Genomic DNA, 25,812 nt, shown 5'->3' with positions numbered 1-25,812 from the left:
AGAAAAACGTTGGATGGTATTCCCAAAAGTGGATCACACTGTGTCTCGGCTAAATAAGTCCACCTTGATGCCAGTGGAGAATTCCCCGGTCTTCCGGGATCCGGTGGATAGACGGGTGGAGGCACTCTCCCGTCACATTTATATGGTGGCGGGTTCCCTGTTGAAACCTGTTTTTGCCTCTGTGATGGCCTCTCAGGCGCTCACGGTATGGGGCAAGGGGCTTCACAGCACCCTGGTGGCAGAGTCGGCTTCGACTGTCCTTGCAATGGTTGATCAGCTCATCCAAACTGGGATGTATCTGTGCAACGCGGCTTTGAACGAAGCTCCCTTGGTCACACGGTTTTCGGCGGTGGGGATCGCGATCCGCCGCATTATCTGGTTGAAGAGCTGGTCAGCCCAACATACTTCCTTTTGTGCCTTCGGGACGCAAGAGAAGGGTAAACCCTTCCGACCCCCGGGCACACTTGTATAAAGTACTCGAAACCCATACTTGAGTAAAAGTACAAGTGCTCGATCAAAAAGTGACTTGAGTAGAAGTACTAAAGTATTCAACATTTTTTGTACTTAAGAATTGCAAGTAGTTTTTTTTTTATTATTTTGCTACTCAAGTACTGAAAGTAAAAGTACAAGTACTGTGTTATGTAGTTATTAAAGAAAGAAGTCAAAAGTTTGAACATCATATTGTTTTTTATTATTTCAAATAACCTAAAGGACAAATTTACAATTCCTTTGGCTGTAACTTTTTGTAAACAAAAACAGATAAAGTATGTCCCTCCCTTTCCCCTTTAAAGCATCCCTCCTTCTATTCCCTGCATGTTTTTTTTTTTTTTTTTCTCCACAGCTTATTGGTGCGCAAATCATATATAAACCAATGTGATATACAACAATATATTCCAATAATGAAATAAACGAAGAGTGTATGAAATTAAAGTCCATATATATATAATGCCATAATACCATATATATGTGACAAAACAAGATGAATATATTTTCAAAGGTGCAGGAATCAAACAGGTGCTATTCCATTTAACAGCACACATGCACACTTTTTCAAGATTTTTTATTCCCTTTTTTATTTTAGAAGTAGTTGCCTAGTATTACAAAACAGGACCATAAAGCTATCCAGCTTTCCCCGAGAGTGAGAGGATTTCCAAAAGGTCTGCATGTATGGAATTGTGTACATGATCAATATTCATGTGTACCTACCATCTTGCATGTGTGAATATATATATATATATATATATATATATATATATATATATATATATATAACTTTTTTTTTTTTTTCTCTATTGTTCATTGATAGACGCAGCTCCATATTCTTCTCAACCATTGGGTTATGCTGCCCCCTACAGGAGTAGGACACTAGGCAGGAAAAAACTTTACCATGCCTATGGGACAGTCCCTAAAGGCATACGCCCACTCACTCTGCTATAGGATTCAGTTTGATTCTAGTTTAGGAGTAGGACCTAGTTCCTGGCTGGGACTTCAGTCTTAGCTTGTTTTTTTTTATTTTAAAGGGAACCTTTGTTAAAATTTAAATTTTTTAGCTAGTTATGTTCCTGAGAGAACTGCAATCAACAGCCGGACTGGGTTTCGGACTGGATATCCTAGATCCTTAAGGTCTCCCAGTCTGACCAGCAAACATGCACAGGTTATAGCCCCGAGCTAGTCCTCGCCATGACAAAGCCCCAATGGACGGGGGCTGGCCCGCGAGTGAAACACTTTGCCGTGACGCACATGACCTGGTTTGACCTGAGTCGTAGCATGCCCCTTGGCAGTCAGCACCCCCACCCCGAGTGGAGAGGTAGTCTGTCTAGAGTGGCGCCCACCCGGTTGTCGTTGGTATGGTGAGTAGTGTCCCCCCCATAGCTCTTGCCGTCTCGGGTTGGACGTGGTCCCCTCCTTGGGATGGTCAGACCCCCGGGTTCCCTTCCATTTCCCCCAGCCCCTCTAATGGTCACGGTGGTCTTTTGGCCCAAATCTACCTCCATGCCCCCCCTCCTTCCCCGGGGTTAGGTAGGAGCTGGCTTTGCCTCTTGCTTCAGTAAGGGGGGGTGGATGCGATTGTTGCTGACCGGGCTGTCCGGATCGCACACAGGGGTTTTTGAGCAAGTTCCCAGCCCTTGGGTGTTGGTGACTGGGGCAGGGATGTCCTTTGGGCTCCCTGCGGTGATTATAGGCTTTGGGGGAGCGGATGTTTCTTCATCTGCGGGTCTGTGCCTCATGTGTCTTGGTCGGGCCGAAAATGTAGTCCACGGCTTTGTGGCCTACTCGCGGCTGTCCGGGAACCTGACCAAGCAGACCGAAATTAGGTGCCTGACCAAGCTGACCGAGATGAGGTGCCGGTTGTCCAGGTACCTGACCAAGCAGACCGAAATGAGGTGCCTGACCAAGCTGACCAAGATGAGGTGCCTGACCAAGCTAATCAGCGGATGCCTCATGTGGCCGGATCGGGCCAAAAATTGAGGCCACGGCTTGCGGCTTACTCGAGGGTGACGGAGCTGGCAGACTGATTGGCTGATCGAACTGACTGAGCTGACCGAAATGAGGTGCCTCACCAAGTTGACTAGCAGATGCCTCACGTGGCCGATTTGGGCCAAAAATTGAGGCTGCGACTTGCGGCATACTCGCAGCTGATGGAGCTGGCTGTCTGAGTAACTGACCAAGCTGTCGGAGCAACTGATCAGGCTGTTCGAACTCCTAACCGAGCTGCTGATCAAGCTGACAGAGCTGACTGCGGGTTTGCGACCAAATGTAGGCCGCGGATTTGCAACCTACCCGAGGCTGGCTGTTCGAGCTACTGACCAGGCTGTTTGAGCTGCTGACTGGGGCGATAGAGCAGCGGGTGGGCGTCTGCCCTCCCCCCCTCTGGGGGGATGGACATATGAACTGCCTGGTGCCCCCCTTGGACTGGGGGGTGCCGTGGGGGCATGTTGTGTGGGGGTACTCTGCCTGTGCGTCTGCATCACGGCAGGCCCCTTTTCTCTTACGTCCTCTGACAGTCACCACCCAATGGTATTAGCCTTCACTAATGGGTAATGGCGCACTCTGCAGGAGCAGGCTAGGCAGATAATTGATTATCAGGTTAATACAAAAAAAGTTTATACCTCGGCTTGCCACTAGGGGGCCATCCCTCAGCCATTATCCTGAACCCAATCTGATATTACCTCAGTTTTATGCTGCCTAGCGTTAGGAGTAGAGTCTCGGTTTTCTTTATGTTTTTTTCTGAATTTATGTGTTTTTCTTTACACAATAGATTTTTCTTTTTCTCTCACTATCACTAGTTAGTCAGGGATTCCTTTCCTGGAGGACTACAAGTGACTGCAGCGCTGGGCCTCAGACTGGGTAATATAGATCCTTATGGAGTCTCAGCCTGCCAATGAGCGCCGCAGGTTACTGGTACGTCCAGGCCTCGCAACGACAGTGCCCCTCCATATGGGGACAAGCCTGCGGAGATGCATCTTCGCTGAGGATGTCTCAACCCGGATGACCCGCGTGTTGCCAGCGTCCCTCCATGGCTGACTGTACCCCCACTTAGGGTGGGAGGTCTCCCGTATCTGAGCAGTGCCTGCTTCTGGACCACTTTAGTGGTATGCAGATTCTCAGCTCTGTGTGAAACATCAGCCATGTGAGATTTTCTGCTCTGGTTCCCGGTCGGGCGCCATCTTGGATGTGGGCGACATGCTTAGTAAAGGCAGCGGCCATTTTCCCTGTGACTTTTGTCATAGGCTTTTAATAGACACCTTTTCTCTGGGCTCGAGGGCTGGCCTCTAGCGATGTGAGGTCACTTCCTCTTTCTTTACACTTTCTCCTGTGTAAAAAATGTGCTGACAGGCTGGGGATTTTTGCTCATATCTTGGATATTATTAGACCAAATTGAATTCAGTTATTTGCTAGAGTGTTTACAAAAGGGCCCTCATCTGTTAGTGCAGATTGTGGGGGGGGGGGGGGATCCGCGGGGCCCGCGGAACCGCCGATTTAAAGGGACAGCGTCCCTTTTTTAATTTTAAGGCAAAATGGACTCCCAGGAAAACAAATTCCCCGCAGACCTGGTGGGGGCTTCAGGTACACCTGAATCCTCTTCCATGGCCTCCTTATCTGCTGCCCTTGTGACTTTGGCGTCCCAGGTGCATCTGCTGATGTCAGAACGCTCTTCCAAAAAATGGCCTGTGCCCTCCCATTCCTCTGACTCTGAGCCAGAATTGGTTGCCACGGACGATGCCCCCCCTGGGGGGTCCCGGTCCCCCGCTTCTGAGCGGGATGAGAAGGAGGAGGGGTCTTCCCCCTCGGTAGCGTGGGAACTCGCTACGATGGACGCTATCATTAGCGCCATTAAAGACGCTCTTGTTCTTGAAGATGAGCCATCTCAGTCACGTAAGCGGTCTGCTTTTGGGTTCGACTGACCCCAAAAGTCTGGTCAGGCTTTACCTGCCCGGAGGAATTTCATGAGATTGTAAATGACCAGTGGTGGCGTATTAAGCACATGTTGGTGGTGCCTAAGCGCTTTGCCGTCCGCTATCCTTTCGCGGAGGAGGTAGAAAAACGTTGGATGGTATTCCCAAAAGTGGATCACACTGTGTCTCGGCTAAATAAGTCCACCTTGATGCCAGTGGAGAATTCCCCGGTCTTCCGGGATCCGGTGGATAGACGGGTGGAGGCACTCTCCCGTCACATTTATATGGTGGCGGGTTCCCTGTTGAAACCTGTTTTTGCCTCTGTGATGGCCTCTCAGGCGCTCACGGTATGGGGCAAGGGGCTTCACAGCACCCTGGTGGCAGAGTCGGCTTCGACTGTCCTTGCAATGGTTGATCAGCTCATCCAAACTGGGATGTATCTGTGCAACGCGGCTTTGAACGAAGCTCCCTTGGTCACACGGTTTTCGGCGGTGGGGATCGCGATCCGCCGCATTATCTGGTTGAAGAGCTGGTCAGCCCAACATACTTCCTTTTGTGCCTTCGGGACGCAAGAGAAGGGTAAACCCTTCCGACCCCCGGGCACACTTGTATAAAGTACTCGAAACCCATACTTGAGTAAAAGTACAAGTGCTCGATCAAAAAGTGACTTGAGTAGAAGTACTAAAGTATTCAACATTTTTTGTACTTAAGAATTGCAAGTAGTTTTTTTTTTATTATTTTGCTACTCAAGTACTGAAAGTAAAAGTACAAGTACTGTGTTATGTAGTTATTAAAGAAAGAAGTCAAAAGTTTGAACATCATATTGTTTTTTATTATTTCAAATAACCTAAAGGACAAATTTACAATTCCTTTGGCTGTAACTTTTTGTAAACAAAAACAGATAAAGTATGTCCCTCCCTTTCCCCTTTAAAGCATCCCTCCTTCTATTCCCTGCATGTTTTTTTTTTTTTTTTTCTCCACAGCTTATTGGTGCGCAAATCATATATAAACCAATGTGATATACAACAATATATTCCAATAATGAAATAAACGAAGAGTGTATGAAATTAAAGTCCATATATATATAATGCCATAATACCATATATATGTGACAAAACAAGATGAATATATTTTCAAAGGTGCAGGAATCAAACAGGTGCTATTCCAAATAATAGGTGCAGACTCCCACCACCTTGTGGATTTCCCCCTTAGCCAGTGGATGAAGGTAAGTGCAAAATAATATCCAAATAGACTCTTTCAGTGAAACAAAACTGCAAAACCTGTGCTCTCAACTTCCAGTGAAAAAAGCAAAATCAGCCTCTTACCAGAAAAAAGGTCTATGTACGCTTGTGACTCTCCTTGGTTGGTGGAGGTTCTCTTTCCCCTTAACAGCAGATATGTAGACCATTTTATTTATAGATACAGTAACATTTATTTTCTTATGCGCTGATTTACACATGGCATTATACACATTTTTTTGAACTTCATGAAACCTGCCATCTACTGTTCTGGCAGTGGTCATTTTTATAATTGTAATGTGTAACTATGCAGCACAAAAAAAAAAAAAAAATATCAGAGTAGAAGTATTGAAATCATCGAAAAAATGTAGTGAAGTAAAAGTGAAAGTAGGAATAAAATATTCTACTCCAGGAAAGTACAGATACCGCCTTTCGGTACTTAAGTACAGTAGTGAAGTAGTTCTACTTAGTTACTATACATCTCTGCCCCCGGGTGGCCAGAAGAAACCATAGACGGGTAAGCCAAAAGCCAGACAGTCTGGCTCGGCGGCCCAGTCCACCTCTGCCTGAAGAGACGCCCTCACCTGTTGTAGGGGTGGGGGGACGTCTGCTTTGTTTTCAGGAACCCTGGTTATCCAGCATTCAGGAAAGGTGGGTTCAAGAGCTGATTCGTTCAGGGTACAAGATTGAATTCTGATCTCGCCCCGCAGACAGGTTCTTCCCGTCCAATCTCCAGCTGTCTCCCGATCGTCTCAGAGATCTCATGAGGGCCGTGCACAATCTGCCGGCCCAAGGAGTCATTGTACCCGTTCCCTCACGGGAACATTTTCGCGGTTTTTACTCCAACCTATTCACAGTGCCCAGGAAAGTGGGCAAGGTACGTCCAATTCTGGACTTGAAATCTCTGAACCGCTGTGTGCGGGTGCAGAAGTTCAGGATGGAATTCATCCGGTCGGTGGTAGCATTATTGAGACTAGGGGACTTCCTGGCTTCAATAGACTTGAAGGATGTATATCTACACATCCCGATTTTCGAGGGTCATCAGAGATGTCTCCGCTTTGCGGTGGCTGGGGAGCACTATCAGTTTGTGGCGTTGCCTTTCGGTTTTGCTTCGGCTCCCAGGGTCTTCACCAAGGTGTTGGCTCTGGTTCTAGCTTTACTGCGTTTTGCGGGGCATTGCGGTCCTCGGTTACCTAGACGACCTCTTGTTAAGGTGGAACTCATGGGTGACCTTGTCGAGCGATCTGGCAGTGACGGTTCAGACACTCCAGGAATTAGGGTGGACCATCAATTTTCAGAAGTCAGCACTGACTGCCTCAAATCGTCTTTAGTATCTGGGGATGGTCCTGGATTCTGCTCGATCTCTGGTCTGCCTTCCGGAGGACAAACTCAGGACTTTATGGGAAGAGATCAGGGCCCTCAGGCTCAGCGATCTCTCCTCTTTGCAGACCTGCATGCGAGTTCTGGGCCTGATGGTCTCAGCCTTCGAAGCAGTTCCATTTGCTCAATTTCATACCAGGACTCTGCAAGCAGAGATCCTGGACAGGTGGGACAGGACACCTCAGTCCTTGAAAAGGAGAATTTCCTTGAGTTGCCTGATGAGGTTGGATCTCTTGTGGTGGCTCCAGTCGCTGTCTTTGACACAGGGTCAGTCTTTCCGGCCTCTGTTGTGGATGATTCTCACCACAGATGCCAGCCTGTCGGGCTGGGGAGGAGTTCTGGGCACGCTCTGTGCCCAGGGGACCTGGTCGGCAGGGGAGACCTCGCTGCCGATCAATGTCCTGGAGCTCTGGGCGATAAAGCTTTGCCTATTCCGGTGGTCATCTCAGCTTCAGGGGTGTCCGGTCCGGGTACAGACGGACAATGCCACAGCCGTGGCATACATAAATCACCAGGGGGGCACAAAGAGTGCCCGGGCAGCCATGGAAGTGGTCGAGATCCTGTCTTGGGCCGAATCGCATGTATCACATTCCGGGTGTGGAAAACTGGCAGGCGGACTATCTGAGTCGCCAGACCTTGGATCAGGGGGAATGGTCCCTGCATTCCGGAGGTGTTTCACCTTCTGTGCGCCCGTTGGGGGACCACGGACGTAGATCTGTTTGCGTCCCGTCTCAACAAAAAGGTGGAAAGGTTTGTGGCCAGAATTTGCGATCCTCTGGCGGACGCTGTGGACGCGTTGGTGGGACCTTTGGCACCGCTACCGGCTGGTCTATGCCTTTCCTCCGATCCAACTACTGTCCAGGTTCCTTTGCAGGGTGGTGTCGGAACGGTTGTCAGCAATTATAGTGGCCCCAGATTGGCCTCGACAGTCCTGGTACGCGGACATCGTCCAGATGGTCGTCGAACCTCCCTGGCGACTTCCGCTGTGAGACGATCTTCTGTCTCAGGGACCGATCTTCAATCCTGCTTTACAGTCGCTGGCTTTGACAGCATGGCTGTTGAAAGCCAGGTCCTGAGGGATAGAGGCGTTCCACAGGTGGTCATCCCTACCTTGTTAAAGACTCGCAAAGCCGCTTCCAGGAAGATTTATCACCGCACCGGCAAAGTCTTCTTCCTCGATCCTTCTCAGGGGCGAAGGTCTTGGCCTTCCTACAGTAAGGAGTTGATCAGCGTCTGGCCCTGACTACAGTCAAGGGTCAGTTGTCGGCCTTGGCCATCTTTTTTCAGCGACTGTTGGAGTCGCATTCTTTGATCCGCACCTTTTATTCAAGGGGTGCGGCACTTGGCTCCCCCGAGGAGGGCTCCTTTGCCTCCCTGGGATCTGACTCTGGTTTTGTCGGTGTTACAAACACCTCCTTTCGAGAACATCAGAGAGATTCCTCTGTCTGTGTTGTCACAAAAAGTGGCCTTTCTGGTGGCCACCACGTCGGCTCACAGAGTGTCTGAATTAGCGGCCTTGTCCTGCCGTTCTCCTTATCTAGTACTTCATAGGGATAAGGTGGTTCTGCGACGAGTCAATCTTTTCTTCCCAAGGTGGTTTCTTCATTCCACCTTAATGAGGATATTGTGTTGCATTCGCTGTGCGCACGGCCCAAGCATCCTAAGGAGTTTGTCTTGCATTCTCTGGATGTGGTCCGGGCGGTCAAGGTCTACCTGTCTACCACAGAGTCAATTCGGCAGTCTGACTCTCTATTTGTTCTTCCTGAGGGATCTCGGAAGGGATGAGCTCCCTCCGCAGCGACCATTTCTAAATGAATCAGACAGACGATTGTTCAGGCCTATTCTATCAAGGGTCAGGTTCCTCCTTTCCCAGTAAAGGCTCATTCTACTCGAGCTGTTAGTGCCTCTTGGGCTTTTCGCTATCAGGCGTCTGTGGCTCAGGTGTACAAGGGGGCGACATGGTCATCCGTGCACACTTTCACAAAGTTTTACAAAATTGACGTTTTGGCATCTTCGGATGCTTCCTTTGGCCGCAAAGTTTTGAGTGCGGCAGTTGTTTGAGGGGACATTAATTTTAATGTCTTTCCTTTTTGGGGTGTTTTTTCTGGGTTTGTTCCAGTTTTTTCTGTGGGCTGAGGTTGTTACTAGCCCGGTTATTTGCATTACCTTCTTATCTGGTTGCATTGCTTTCCCACCCCTCATACCTGCATTGCTTTGGGACGTCCCATTAGTTAAGGCTAATACCATCGGGCGGCGACTGTCCGAGGACGTGAGAGAAAATAGAATTTTTGTAAGAACTTACCATAAAATTATTTTCTCAGAGAGTCCTCTGACAGTCGCCGCCCCCACCCCTCTGATTTTTGGATCTAGGGGTTGTTGCCTTCCGGTACTGCTTGCTACGAAACTGAAGTAATATCAGATTGGGTTTCTGGTAATGGCTGTGGGATGGCCCCCTAGTGGCGTGCTGAGGTACAAACGTTTCTTTTTTTGTATTAACCTGATAATTAATTATGTGCCTAACCTGCTCCTGCAGAGTGCGCCATTACCCATTAGTGAAGTCTAATACCATCGGGCGGCGACTGTCAAAAAGGCTATTTTTTCCCAAAAAATTGCATTTGGAAGACCGCTGCACAAATACGGTGTGATAAAAAATATTGCAACTGATTTTCGCTTGTAGACAACAAGTGTCAAATATAGGCCCAGTCTTAACCACTTTACCACTAGAGCATTTTGCTGTCTTACGTCTGGGCCACTTTTTGCGATTCGGCGCTGTGCGACTTTAACTGACAATTGCGCGGTCGTGCGACGCCATACCCAAACAAAATTTACGTCCTTTTTTTCCCACAAACAGAGCTTTCGTTTGGTGGTATTTGATCACCTGTGCAATTTTTACTTTTTGCGCTATAAACAAAAAAGCGTTTATTTTGAAAAAATAACAATATTTTTAACATTTTTTATATGAAATTCCCCCCAAAAAAGATGTAAAAACCAATTTTTTTTTACATTTTTGGCCAATTTGTTTTCTGCTACCCATGTTTGGTAAAAAAAAATCGCAATAAGCGTATTTTGATTGGTTTGCGCAAAAGTTATTGCGTTTACCAACTAAGGGAAAGATTTATGTCATTTTATTTTTTTTTTTAACGAGTAATGGCGGCGATCTGCGATTTTTTTTTTTGCGGGACTGCGACATTGCGGCGGACAGATCGGACCCTTGACTGACATTTTTGACACTTTTGGGGGTACCAGTGACATTACTGCAGTAATCAGTGCTATATATATGCACTGTTACTGTAAAAATGACACTGGCAGGGAAGGGGTTAATTTTATTGGAGAGGGAGGGGTTAATGTATGCCTGGTGCTTACTGACGTGTGTGGGGGGAGGTGACTGAGTGAGCCAGGGACAGATCGGATGTTCAGCTATGCTATGGTTCTGCGGCGATGTACCCAAATAAAATGTATGTCTTTTTTCCCCACAAATAGAGCTTTATTTTGGTGGTATTTGATCACCACTGCGGTATTTGTTTTTGTGCTATAAACAAAAAAGCCAGACATTTTTGAAATAGAAAATATTTTTCACTTTCCACTATAAAACATATCCAATAAAAAAAAAAATGTAAAAAAACTAATTTCTTCATAAGATTAGACCAATATGTATTCTGCTGCATGATTTTGGTTAAAAAAAACAAAAAAAAAACAATATGCGTATATTGATTGCTTTGCGCAAAGTTATAAGGTCTATAAACTATGGGATATTTTTATTTATTTATTTTTATTTGTTTTTTACTAGTAATGGTGGTGATCAGCGATGTATAGTGGGATTGCGATATTGCAGCGGACATTCTGACACTAACTGACACTTTTTGGGGACCTGTGACACTAATTCAATGATCAGTGCTAAAATTATGCACCGTTACTGTACTAATGACACTGGCTGGGAAGGAGTTAAACATCAGGGGTGGTCAAAGGGCTAACTGTGTGCCTACCTGGTGCTTTCTAACTTTGTGGGAGGTGCTTTTACTAGGGGAAGGTATTGATCCATAGAATCCATATAATCAATGCCTTCCCTACTGACAGAACGGGGATCTGCCTTGTTTATGTAGGCAGATCTCCGTTCTGCCTGTGTACCGAGTGATCAGCAGGTGCCGGCAGACATTGGAAACACAGCGGGAGCGAGTTGCCGGCGGCGCACACTTGCGCCCGATACCCAGAAGTGCAGGATTGATTATATATGTGTGATCCTGCGCAGCGCCACCACTGTAGCAGTAAAACTGCTATAAGCCGGTCGGCAAGTGGTTTTTTGCACTAACATAACATTTTTCAGGACAAGCTTTCAGGGGATGTCCCCTTCTTCAGGCTCCATTCACACCTGAGCGTATCATTTTCAGGTGTTTTTTCTGGCTTTTTACAAGCGTTTTTTGCAGGTGTTTGGAGGCAGGCATTGACATCTAAAAAAAACGCTTGTAATCTGTCAAAAAAGAAGCTCATGTACTTTTTTGAGCTTCAGGCGACAAAACTCTCATATGTGAACAGGGACCATTGAAATTAATGGGATTTTTCTTGTTGGGTGTTTTGAGACTTCAAAGATGAGCGTTTTACGAGCTGAAAAATGCTCAGGTGTGAACAGGCCCCCTAGGGTCCCCGCAGTACTAATTCACAAAAGTTTTAGCAGAATGTTAAAAAAAAGACAATCTCTGAGGGAAAGGAAAAAAATAATAGAGTAGAGAGAGGTTAGTTACTGGGGGAAAAACATTTTGGCTGGAATTCCACTGAAGTTTATCCCTTGAATTTACTAAATTGTATAGAAACTATTAAATATCAAGATTTTATCATTCCCAGGAGATATTTGCCTGCATCTGAATGTTATTTTTAAATAGAAAAGACTAATCTTAGTGAGATATTTATAAGGTTTATGAATCTTACAGTCGGCACCCCCAACTTTCCAGCGAATTCTTGTGGACATCTCTCCATGTTTTTTTTTTTTTTTTTTTGTGTTCGAACCAATCCACATTTGGCAAAGATTCACTCAAAACATGCATTTGTGTTTATCAGCATTCACCCTCTGTTATATTCACAGATGAGCTAAATTAATTGAGGGAATGTTGCCAATGAGTGTAGATATATTCAGTATGATGAATGTGCCGGGTTTTTCTCAAGGTTTATAAATAGGCTCATAATCTCCACAAATAGGAAACAGACCTCAAATAGCAATCTACACTGGAAAATCAACAGCAGCAATCTGGCTCATTGTTACGGGCAACAGCTCCACTGCGTTATTAACCATTTGCCTACTGGGCACTTTCACCCCCTTCCTGCCCAGACCAATTTTCAGCTTTCAGCCCTGTATCACTTTGAATGACAATTGGGCGGTCATGCAACACTGTACCCATATGAAGATTTTTTTTCACACAGATAGAGCTTTCTTTTGGTGGTATTTTAACCACTTCAGCTCAGAAAGGTTTTACCCCCTTATTGACCAGGCCATTTTTTGCGATACGGCACTGCATTGCTTTAACTGACAATTGCACGGTCGTGCGACGCTGTACCCAAATAAACTTGATGTACTTTTTTCCCCACAAATATAGCGTTCTTTTGGTGATATTTGATCACCTCTGTGGTTTTTATTTTTTGCACTATAAACAAGAAAAGAACTACAATTTTGAAAAACAATATTTTTTACTTTATGCTATAAAACATACTGGAAAAAAAAATGTAAAAAATCTAATTTTTTCATCAATTTAGGTCAATTTGTATTCTGCTTCATATTTATGGTAAAAAAATCCTAATAAGTGTAAATTGATTTGGTTAGCACAAAGTTATAGCGTCTACGAACTATGGGATAGATTTATGGACTTTTTTTTTTTTTTACTAGTAATGGCGGCGATCAGTGATTTTTAGCGGGAATGCGACATTGCAGTGGACAAATCTGACACTAAAGCCCCGTACACACATGTACCGATTGTCGGCCGTAAATATTCGGCCGATGACCGATCGGCCGATTGTAGGCTTGTTAGTATGATGCTTTCGACAGCCGACAGCGCATTTTCGGCCGAACAGAATCTGTCGTGCAGACTTTAAAATATTTTTTGGCCGTCACCAGAACGGCCGATTGTTCGCCAGTCAGTACAGATTTCGGCCACAGACAGCAGATTAGTAAGACTGGGCATGCTCAGAAAAGAAAAAAGACAAGGAAAGTTAACCATCACATGACATCACTTCTGCAGTCGGCTGTTGTTGGCCGACAAAATTCGTGTGCAGTCTTTTGCAGTTTTCAACAGACACGACAGCCCAGGACAAAAGACGGCCGATCGTTCGGCCGAAGATCAGTACGTGTGTACGGGGCTTTAGTGACACGTTTTGGGGACCAGTGACACCAATTCTGTGATCAGTGCTAAAAAAAATATAGATGACACTGGAAGGGAAGGGATTAGCACCAGGGGCGGTCAAGGGGTTAAGTGTGCTCCTAGGGAGTGCTTTCTAACTGTCGGGGCAGTGGATGCACTAGAGGAAAAGAGAGATCTGTGTTTCAGCTTAGCTGAAACACAAGATCTCTCTCTTCCTCTGCAAACCACCGTTCTGCCATTCCGCCAAACGATCGGTGGGTCCCGATCAAGACCCACTGATTGGCTCCCGTCGTGTCCAGTCACAGCAGGAGTGGCAGGTGCACACCCCCCAACATCTCCTTCACAATGTCTTGTGTGGAACCGTGCATGTTTAGCCTTGTTGGGCATATGTATGGCCGGAAAGCCGCAGCCCAGTTGTCCCTACCTCTTCTTTTGGATTGGGGAAAGGGATTGCGGCATACAACTGGGACGTACATATAAGGGGCATTGCGGGCCTTTCAGAGTCAGACACCACCATTCATGTGTATAGGAAGGACGTGTGGTGATCTTTGGTGACCCTGGTATGTGGAATGCAATGTCTGGCACTGCTTCTGACTACATCTATTTTTTTTTACATCTTATCTTTTTATATTATATACATTTAATGAACAGGTTGGATGATCCCTTTGGTTACCTGATGATCTTTCACATTGTAAATCCTCACACCGTGGGAAATCCCCTTTTGTTGGAAATTTAGTGCTATACAACTGCCCTACCTTTGATACAACGATTGATCCTGCCTAAGCTGGATATTTTCTACCTTGATTGTTTACAGTTAGACATATGTAACCAAAACCCAAACCTGGGTTTTTCTCCTCCTTCTGTTACGAGTATATTGTGAGGTGAGCTTCCATATATTAGCAATTACGGAAAGTTAAGGGCTAATGCAGCCTTTATGGGATGTGGATGTAATACACATTTCATATATATTTTTTTCATATACATATTTCCCTTAGATGGTACAACATTATTATTATCATGCAGATTTATTTGATTGAGTCATTCCACATGCTCTGGCATCATTGCGAGGAAGAGCCTTTATGCCTCCCTCTTTATCCCATAAGTGGGGATGTGGGGTATGTGTCTTCATATACTACTTACCTCTTTCTGCTTTTAGAAGGTGGTGTGTCTCGCTTTCTTCACTTTTTGGTTTCAGTTCCATCTTCTGGTATAGAAGGGACACTCTATTCTACTATATCATGGTGTGGGTACCGTGTGGGCCCCCACATATTTCCTTGGCTTCTTTGTATGCTGCTTTCCACCTTAGACCTTGAGTAAAGTTCAATTATTTTTAGTTTACTGATTAGTGAAAATTGTTTAAATATGTCATGAAATGTGCTTATGGTTGTTTTTTCTATCCATTTAGAATACTAAATGAGCTCCCAAAGAAACGAAAAAAAAAATCTGATATTGATGCTGACCTATTCCAACTGTGCCGGCTACCACTAATGGGCCCTGGGTTGATCCCAGTTAGTGTTAGCCTGTGGTCTGGTCAGTTATTCAATCACACTAGGTTGATGTTATATGATATGTATTGTGTCTTGTTTTTTGAATAAACTTTTTGGATTTTATACACGTGTGCCTAAAAAGTCCATGTTTCTCTTTCATCTATATAATCTCCTGCACAAAATGATGTACATGTACGTGATCTTGTGCAGCCGGGCCACCCTGCCGCAGTATATTTGCAGCAGGTGGTCCGAAAGTGGTTAATGACCACTGGGTTTTCAATTTTTTGCTAAACAACGAAAAAATTGTGAAAATTTAGAAAAAACATTTTTCATAGTTTGTTATAAAATTTTGCAAACAGGTAATTTTTCTCCTTCACTGATGTGCGCTGATGAGGCGGCACTGATAGGTAGTACTAATGGACACTGATTGGTGGCACTGATGGACACTGATTGGTGGCACTGATGGACACTGATAGGTGGCACTGATGGGCAGCATTGAAGTTCACTGATAGGCGGCACTGATGGGTACTGATAGGTACCACTGATAGGTGACACTCATGATGAGGCACTGATTGGCAGCATTAATTGGCTCTAATAGCACTAAAAGGCACTGGTGAATACTGATTAGCGGCACTGGTGGGCACTGATTGGCAGCACTGGTGGGCACTGATTGGCAGCACTGTTGGGCACTGATTGGCAGCACTGATGAGCACTGATTGGCGGCACTGGTGGGCACTGATTAGCAGCACAAGTGGGCACCGATTAGCAGCACTTGTGGGCACTGTTGGGACCGATGTCTCTTTAACAGAAGCTAGTTATCAGCTTTCTTCTTCTCTCCTCACACTGTCAGTGTGAGGAAAGAAAAGCTGATAACCGGCTTATGTTTACATCCTGACAGCTGATCAGCTGTTTACATGGTACAGGGCCCCTGTGATTGGCCATTTACCCCAATCACAGAGCGCACCATCCACACGCAGCAGGGGGCGCTCAGGCAGCTCGAACATGGAAGGGCAACCATGTACGCCCTCCCAGGAAAAAAAAAGCCAGAGCTGTAGCTGTCTTTCAAGGGCTTAAACTAGTTTTATCTAGTCTTATAGGAGTCAAACACCAATCAATTGAAGGGGATTTTTTAGCATTGTGGTATCATGTATCATGACCTCTAGGATCTAGGATCCAATGTTTAAAATGTAGTTCCTTTACAGAAAAAGAGAATTAATAATTCTTTTTTAAACCCCAGGTTATGAATTCCATAGGGGATTACACAAGATACGGCACTTTGACAAACATTCTCCAAAATGTGTATCTGTTATTAGTAGAAGTACCTGTATTGGTATAAAATCCTGCAGAGATAACAGGTGTTTATCCTGTTTTATACAATGTGTTGTAAAAGTATTCCCCATGGACTTGTCTACATTTTGTAATATGGAGTTAAAGCCTTTGTTACCCCCAAAACTTCATATTCCTGATGTGCCTGCTGTACCATGTACTTGTATGAGAAGGTCTCCTGTTCTCTTTGTATTGCTTCCTTTGTGTGATATCCCTGGTGTTCCTGCCAGTCCCTCTGCTTTCTTACTAAAAACTGACCACACTAGGTAGGAGAGCACAGCATAATCCGTTCTCTAGCTATGCTGGGAACTCAGTGTATTTTTCTCCAATGATCAAACTTGTCCTGACACACCCCTGCTGCACAGCCATTCACTGGGGACAGTGTAATAATAAAAAATAAATCAATTAGGAAAAAAATGTAAAGCGCCCCGTCCCTCCGTGTTCCTTTGCAGAAGTGAATGCAAATGCAAGTCGCACCCGCATATGTAAACAGTGTTCAAACCACACATGTGAGGTATCAAAGGAAAGAAGGAAAAAAAACCCACAGGGATTTTTTAGGCCAACCAGATAGGAGTAATCAAGAGAATAGAAAGTGTATAAAATCAACAATTTTTATTTAGGAAAATTTCTTCCAACATGAATAAAAGGTGAATATGATCACCGATAGTAGTATAAAAACAAATACAGTATCAAACCTCTTAATGGTCAGATATGCTCATAGTCTGGAACATAAAGTTGGTCTTCTGCAGTGGAGGGCCAAACCAGTTCATGATACATAGACATGTTTCAAAATCTACAATCATTTCTTCTTCAGGGGAAAAGACAGAGCACAATCTCTTTTCTATAAATATAATATATACATATTAGCATTGTACAAAAAGTGAAATACATAGGTATAAAGCATCCATCTATATGTAGGGGAACACAGAATCGGTCTGCCATACTCAAAGTGTATCGATGTATCAATAAATAACTGCACGTAATAGCCTACAGCTCCTAAATCTGCCCCTCCCAAAAGGGGCAAAAATCGCCCAAGCTTTCAAAGCGTGCCACTTGACTGATCAGGTATGCAATGTAAGACAAATATACAAGGTGTGGTCCCATTGGCATGCCAAAAGAAGGAGGGGAAGGCTGCTTACAAGGATTACCACAAAGGAGGAGCCATCCTGGGGCAGAGAGAGAAAAAAAATGTAAATATAAGCATTTTTATGTAGTATATATGATGGGGATTATATGAAAGGACTCCTATAAAGTGCTCATATCATAAGAGAGAAACTTGCATAAATAGCCAGACCACCAATCATAAAAACCCAGATCCAGAAGTCCAGAGCGGTAGGAAGCTGCCCATCTGTATGGGAAAAAGAGTCCCTATTTATGTATTGTAAATCATTAAGCAAGATACAAATGCGCCTCATCTGTGTGGTGTCCCCATTAGTCAAAAAAGAACTTAATTAGTGGGCTCTCTCTATACACTCCCAGTGCATAGAAGAATCTCCCCATCAAACAGGCTCCATTGTGATCCCCCGGCCTCTATGGCGTCCGTTGTCACCGCGCATGCACTGCATGGTGACATCGGACGCCAGGGGGGCGCTCCAAGCAGGAAATTTGGTGTCCCATGTGCGCAGATCGGCGCCCGGAAATGACACGGGCCCGACGAGCGCATCCCGTTGCCCAATAGCTGCAGGCCTCATCTGTCAGATAGACACAGCGGGGCCTGCGCGTGCCAGGGAGCAGGCCAACCGCAACGCCAGGGACATACAGGTGCCAAATTTTGAAATTCAACAGGAGTAGATTTTAGGGTAAAGGAAACACCAAACAGAGAAAAGGGGGGCTGTGAGCCAAGGAGGAAAAAACAAATATATGCACATATATGCACATCTCCATCTATCTCCAGTATATCTATTAAAAAAAAAAGTATATTTAAAGGTAAACAAATACCAATGTGAATATCAGTAGACCAATTCCATGTGTATCCACAGACACCAGGTAAAATCTATACAGCAAGAGAAACCATACCATCAATTACATCACAACAAAGCAAGTATAAACAGAGAATGCAATCCTCAAATTAGATGTATAATGGCAGTAAAAAATAACAAAACCAAAACAGTTGAAAAAAAAAAGAAAAGGAAGGGAGTAAAAAGAGGGGGAGGTGAAAAAAAAGGGAGAAAGAGAAGAGGGAAGAGGATATACTACATAAAAATACACACTACTGCTTGGAACTCCAGATACAACTTTATTCTGATAAAAGTCACAGAGACATTTCAAAAAGTAGCCAACGTGTTTCAGGGGTCTGATAATGCCCCCTTTATCAGGGCTTGTTTGACAACAATTGGTATAAATTAGAAGTGAACTGGACCTTTTAATGTAATTTGTGTGATTATAAGCACAGGCCTTGTTAGCAGCTGGTTTGGCAGTTTGGTTTAGAAATATCTGACTTTTTTAGGAATAAAGTTGTATCTGGTCCTCTTAGCAATAATGTGGCACTTCAGTTTCAATTTTTTTTTTTTTTACATTACACTAAAGGAGACCATGAACTTTCTCTGGGGTGTAAAAGCTGCCTGCATGGGTCTCAGATCATTTACATCAACATCAATACCTAAGATACCAGTGAGATAACCCAACTGGTCCAACTCTATTGTGCCACTTTCCTCCTCTAGATAGCAGTAGAACTTGACAGGAGTTCTAACTGTATAACTGATAAATATTGTTTTTCCATTGCTTCCATACCTGTACTGAAAGTTTATTGTAATGCTCTCAGATAAAATAAGCTAATCTAATTGGTGCTGCACATTCAACGATTGCATAAGCAACTTTTTTTCACCAAGCACTATTCTAAAAAATAATTCTTAGCAATTTCTATTGGTGAAATGATTAAAATAAGGTATTCTTAGGATTATGGTGCTACAATCTCATTCGCTTTTATTTTGCAACATCACATTTTACACCTCGAGAAAATAATGATTAATATTTAGAAACAAGTGGATGAATATTTGCTGGGTGCGTCTAATAAATGCAACTGCATTTTTTTGTATTGCAGAACTGGCTGGAAAAGAAGAAAATGTTTCTTCAAGAAGATAATAAAATGAAAATAGCTGAAGAGGAGCAAAAGAAAGAAAAACTAAAGCTGGTAAATTTTGCATGTGACATTGCTGTTCTTAAATGTACTGTCTACCTGTTTGTTATCTTATAGTAAAATATGTGTTTTGCTGTAAATTTCTGTAACTGATTTGATATGTTTACAAAGAGGCTGTGCTTGTTTCCATTCCCTTTCTCCATACCCTGTAATTGCATTTATTTCAGTCATTGTACATTCTTGCAGCCAGTCAACCCATCCTATCTACACCTCTATGTGAGCTGAATAAACACCATTAAACCCACTAAAAGTATCTTTATAAATACTAAATTTGGTAATCTGACTGAAATCAACCCAATGCATAAGCTATACAAGGCTTAAAGTGTTACTAAACCCAGGAACCTGCTTTCACTATATCTATCTGGTCTCCCACTGTACACAGAACATTGAAATGCAATCATTTTATTACAAATAAACTGCTAAATACCTTTTCTCATTAGCAATATATAGTCTTGTGACTTCTATCAGTGCCTGGTTATAACTTGTAGGAGGAGTTTTCGTACTGCACTGGCTGTCCTATCAGGATGCAGGACCATTGACCTTCTGTCTGGACAATGCTGATTGGCCCTGTACTGATCACATGCACTCTCCCAAGAAGAAAACTTTCTAGCAATACACACCAAACTGAGCATGTGCAGCCTGCCTCCAGTAACCCTGTCTTTTCAGGACATTTTATGGGGACAGTGCAAGAAAAGGAGGATCTGTGCATACAGGATCAAACAGCCTTTTTACACAATGCAGAGGATTAACAAGTATGTTTTATTGCACATGCACACTGATTTTACTGTTGTGGGTTTAGTAACGCTTTAAAGCTTTGGAGTCTGTGAATAAACTTTCAACTTATTTTGTAAATTGTTACTTACCAAATAAAAGTTCTTCATCACAATGTCACTATTTTCCATTTAACTAGAGTTTACAGGCAGGCAAAAGGTACATTTACAAATAACTACTGTTCAATGAAAAGTGCTTATTCTTGAGTTTAGTCCTACAAGCTTGGGATATGAACAGTATTATTTTATGTGGCCACCATATGTTTATTATGCCCATTCTAAATTGTTGATATATCATGGTGATGCGTAAATCCTAGGAAACTATTTACCCAATAAATGATCCTTTGTATGCCTGAAACTTTGCATACACTATTAGCGCAGACAGGGCCAGCCTTGGGTGTTCAGGCACCCTGTGCAAGCTAATCCTATGCCCCCCCCCCCCTTCCCATCCTCACCCCGCGCCCCTTGGTCACCTAAACATGGCTGTATCTATTGAAAAACTATTAAAGAGTATAATTGCTGCTAATTGACTGCAAGTGGGTGCAGCAGCAAGATAAAAACAGGAACAAAAATCAGCGCAAAAATACTCTAAATATTTACCCTAAAATGATATATAAATATATCATCCAAATCTGTTTCTGTTGTAAAAAGTACACAGTGCTAAATTAATAATTAAATCTGCATGGCTACTACAGTATACATATCATATACCACTACTAAATAAATAACAATTAAATATTCATAACCTCTACAATGTGCAAAAAATAAATCAATATAGCGTGATTCCATAAAATACATAGGCTTTTATTTAAAGTGGAAGTTAAACCCTCCTATCGTTTTCAGCCAAAGGAGCTGCCATCTTGGCGTCTGTTTAATTTTCAACTGCCATGGTGCTCCACATGTGACCAGTTATGACACCAGCCATTGGATGGTTTGACAGTTTGGATGAGAGCACATCCTATGTGACAGTTAGCATTTCCAGCACGCCGGGAATGTAACTGTTTTTTTTTTTTTTAACTATTATACCCTTGGGTTTACTTCCACTTTAAGTCTGGTGAGTCAGTTTGGGGTGATTGGTGGAAGCAAAATAGGGTGCTTTTTTGGCGTACACCTTCCATTGAAGATTTGTCACCATAAATATTTATTTGCACTTTTTTGCACATTTTCTTGCACCTTTTTTGCACTTCGTTGAACTTTTCTTGGAACTTTTTTATGATCACTAATAACTTAGCCCCCCTTACATTAGAGAAACCCCCCCATGGAGCCCCTCCCTTACATCAGAGACCCCCCACAGAGCCCCTCCCTTACATCAGAGACCCCCACAGAGCCCTCCTTACATCAGAGACCCCCCACAGAGCCCCTCTTACATCAGAGACCCCACACAGAGTCCCCCCCTTACATCAGATGCCCCCTTACATCATAAATCCCCCCACAGAGCCCCCCTTACATCAGAGACCTCCCACAGAGCCCCCCCCTTACATCAGAGACCCCCCACATAGCCCCCCTTACATCAGAGACCCCCTTACATAAGAAACCCCCCACAGAGCCCCCCTTACATCAGAAGCCCCCCCACAGAGCCCCCCTTACATCAGAGACCCCCTACAAAGCCCCCCCTTACATCAGAGAGCCCCCCCTTACATCAGAGAGCCCCCCTTGCATCAGAGACCCCCCTTACATCAGAGACTCCCCAGAAAGCCCCCCTTACATCAGAGACCCCCCCACAGAGCCCCCTCTTACATCAGAGACCCCCCACAGAGCCACCCTTACATTTGTTTTATTTACTGAGGCAGGAGAGAGGGTGAGCTTACTTACCCCAGGATGGAGGCTCAGGCTGTCTGTCTGCAGCTTTTCTCCTCTTGGTTTAAACTTCCCACCCACACCTCCCCGGGGAGTGTGGACGAGGCTGACCCAGGAGGAGAGGGGCGGGTGGAGGAGGAGAAGGGGCGGGAAGAGGATCTGAAAATCTCTCTCTCTCCTCTCGCATCCCTGCAGAGAGGAGGAGGGGGATCTCTTAGTGGCGTCTCTGAGGCTGAGCTGTGCGAGAGATACACTGCTCAGCCCTGCAGTCCGGAGGAGACACAGCAGCAGGTAAGCGGCGGCCGCGGCCTGTGCTAACCCTGTCCAGGCCGCGGTCGCCGCTTACCTCCCGCTGTGCGGCCTGATCATCAACCGGCCACGGAGCGGATGGCCCCGATGGCCAGTCCGGGCCTGCCTGTGAGTAACTGACTGCGAGCTGTGATGGCCGCACGGCGCCCCTGTTGCCCATGGCTCCCTGTGCGGCCACACAGCTCGCACACCCCAAAGGCTGGCCCTGAGCGCAGATTGTAGGCTGGAAATACAGCATTGGGGTTTTTTTTTATATTTCCTTACTCACATTATAAAGCACTGCACAATCCAAGCACGGTCAACCTTTTTTTTTTTTTTTTTTTTTTTTTTTGTGTGTATTTTTTAAAATTTGGTATTCTTTATAACTGAGACTTTTGCAACACGTTTTGACTCGTTAAAGAACCCCTGGAAATCTATTTTGTAAGATTTGGGATATTGAAAAAAGTTAAAATTAAGTTTGGCCAGGGCTAATGGAATGAGATATCCCTAGGGGAATGCAGGCCCTGTTTCCAGTTCATAATCATGGTGTTCCAAATCGACCAGCACATTGTGCAAAAGTACTGTCCACGCTGAGGATGTGGCCATCGATGGAGCTGTAGAGATGCAACCTGATGGAGCTTTGTATTTTATGCTATCTTTTAGAAGGACAAGGTGAGCAAAGCAGCCATTGCATGTCTAAAAACCAAAAGGCATCTGGAACATCAAGAGGGCAGAAACTGAGAGCCTTGCATGAATACTTTGACTCAGAGAATGCTCAAACCTCTACACAGGCCACAACCAATATAACGCCTCTGCGCCATACCTCTTTATGACATGCATAACCCAAAGAAGGGAAGGAGGCCACCAGCCAATCATGAGACTTTACTTACCTTAAGAGCAAACTGCCAGACAGCTCTCCTGTTCACACCCTGAGCCTGTCCCACCTTCCTTCTGAAGCTGACACCTCAGCGTCTAACTCCTAAGTGGCTTTACCACTACTACCTGAAGAGGTCTTCCATTATGTCCTACGCTCCCTCTCCACCAAGAGTGATGTAGAGCAAATGGCCACCTGAATTGAAGGTGTCTTGAGGCTGCAACTGAAAAAAAATATGAGATAAAGTCACAGACCCCAACTCTAGATTGTCCTCACTGGAAGTATACAACTCACCCTGGATGCAGGTTGCAGACCCACTACAGAAAAAATATTTCCTTCCTGCAGTTAAAAGTTTTGACTGGGCAAACTGCAGTAGAAAGAAAAATATAAGGTTATAGGGAATCCCCAAAACCACCTCAGGGCTGGAATTCAGTTCCTCAGTCATGACACTCCTTAACTCTTTCTGGTTCACTCAGTAATTGCTGGAAATTTTTTTTACTTTCTTCTTCTCTACTACTCAGCTAAATTTTAGCTGTTCTTGCTGATTGCCCTCTTAGACAGACAGTTGATTAGAAGTCTGAAAACCTGTATTCTGTGCCATTCTCTATGGTTTCTGTTTTTCCTCTGTACTGGGACACAACAGCTTTGAGCAGTCGATAACTGGTTGTTTTGAAATGAGTTCTCTCAATCCCAGATCTCAAGATTGACTGACTTTACTTTAGGTCCTTGCCAGATATTGTATGCATGTTAGTTTATATCTTGCTGATTCCTGACACTTTTTGCAAGGTGTATTATTACTTGTGACACCTTGCCTTGCCACAGAATGTTTACGGGCCAGAAGGAGTCAAATTCAATGGTCTCCACATCATGGAGTTGTGCTTAATAGGTGTATTAACACTTACATAGAAGTTTTTCAGTGGTTACACTTACTGCTTTAAAACAACTGTACCCACAACAATATTTTGCAGCACACCTTAATAAATCCCTTCGACAACATTCTGTACAAGATGCCAGGGATGGGTCCTGGAAGGCAAATATGTGTCCTCATCATTTCAGTTCTGGTCGCTCAGATGGCGTATTAAGGAATTCTCACCCATGCAGGGTAAGAGGTTCGGGATGATCCGACAGAGAGGAAAAGCTGATTTGCAGCTTTCCCAGGATTGTTAAATACTTATATGGGACCGGAATTCAGAGGCTCAGAGAGATTTTTGGGAGGGCAAGGGCCTCCAACCCTGATTAAGGGTACATTGATCATATAAGGGTTAACCAGCCTGCAAGAGAGGGCTGATAAGGGCAGGAAGCTAACACCATGTGTCTATGAAATGTTGAGTGGAAAAGGATACAGTTGTGAGAAGACTGTGTACTACCTGGCTACTGGGACACTGCCTGCACTTCTGTGGACCTTTCCTAGACCCTAAAACAGGCAGGAACCCTAAACCCTGAGTAGGGTACAAGGTTTATACTGGTGGTGAGCCGTATGTTTGCTTGAGTACCACAAGCATATGGACCGTTTGTTTATGCTGAAGGAAGCTGCTTTGTTTTACTGTTTTTTTTTTTAAAAAAAATAGCAGACTATTTGCTTTTACCACAAGGAAGGCTAGTGATCCAAAAACCCAAAATATCCCAATACCCAAATCCCAGATGTGGTTGAACGAGAAATTTAAAAATTTCGGACACGACAACCAATCCTCAGACACCTCCCCTCTAACAGTATGAAATATTCATAAAGGCTGTATAAGAGGAACCATAGAACAGGGCTTTAGACCTAAATTAATCAAGGCTAAAAAGGTCCTGACCTCTTTTTCCACCTCCATAAGATCAAAACCTTTTTTAGTAAAATCTTGGCACAATCCGCAGTTACTAAATTGCATCTATGCACAGAACTAAACAGTAGTGGCCATTCTAGGAACAATATATAGGAGGGACACGTAAGATACCACAGTCAAAACGGGGGGGGGCACTCATAATTTTCCCCACTGAATCATACCACTGAAAAAAACTAAAGTATATATATATATATATATATATAAAAGGTTACAAAATATACAAGAGTAATGCAGTATGCAATGATACCTTTTTATTGTACTAATCTAACACTTAAAAGCTTTCAAGAGTTTTCCTTTTTTCCTCAGATATTGCCTTAGCTCTGAGAAAGAGGAAAATTCTTAAAATCTTTTATTTATAATTTAAAGCAATTTCAGCAGTTTACGCAGTAATAACCCCTAGTATTGGTGCCAGTTTATGCAGTAATAGCCCCTACTATCAGTGCCAGTTTATGCAGTATGAGCTCCTAGTATTGGTGCCAGTTTATGCAGTAATAACCGCTTGTATTGGTGCCAGTTTATGCAGTAATATCCTCTAGAATTAGTGCCAGTTTACGCAGTAATAAACCCTAGTATTGGTACCAGTTCACTCAGTAATAAAGCCTAGTATTGGTGCCAGTTTACGCAGTAATAACCCCTAGTATCGGTGCCAGTTTATGCAGTATGAGCTCCTAGTATTGGTGCCAGTTTATGCAGTAATAGCCCCTAGTAAGAGTGCTGGTTTATGCAGTAATAGCCCCTAGTATTTGTGCCATTTTATGCAGTAATAGCGCCTAGTATTGGTGCCAGTTTACGCAGTATGAGCTCCTAGTATTGGTGCCAGTTTATGCAGTAATAGCCCCTAGTATTGGTGCCACTTTACACAGTAATAACCCCTAGTAAGGGTGCTGGTTTATGCAGTAATTATTAGCCCCTAGTATTGGTGCCAGTTTACATAGTAAAGCCCCTAGTATTG

General features: G+C 44.1%; 1 protein-coding gene across 1 annotated transcript in view; it reads left to right on the top strand.

Moving 5' to 3' along the window:
- Window positions 1–25,812, top strand: part of MAP9 (microtubule associated protein 9) — a 177,480-nt gene that overhangs the window by 135,379 nt on the left and 16,289 nt on the right. The window contains exon 10 of the mRNA XM_082243222.1: window positions 19,210–19,299. Within this exon, the coding sequence (XP_082099348.1) occupies window positions 19,210–19,299 (90 nt within the window). The remainder of the gene's footprint in view (window positions 1–19,209; window positions 19,300–25,812) is intronic.

Source organism: Pelophylax lessonae, assembly GCF_965119305.1.
Source record: "Pelophylax lessonae genome assembly, chromosome: 1".
Lineage (NCBI taxonomy): Eukaryota > Metazoa > Chordata > Amphibia > Anura > Ranidae > Pelophylax > Pelophylax lessonae.
Note: the sequence above shows the minus strand (reverse complement) of the source record. Positions and strands in the feature narration are given on the sequence as shown.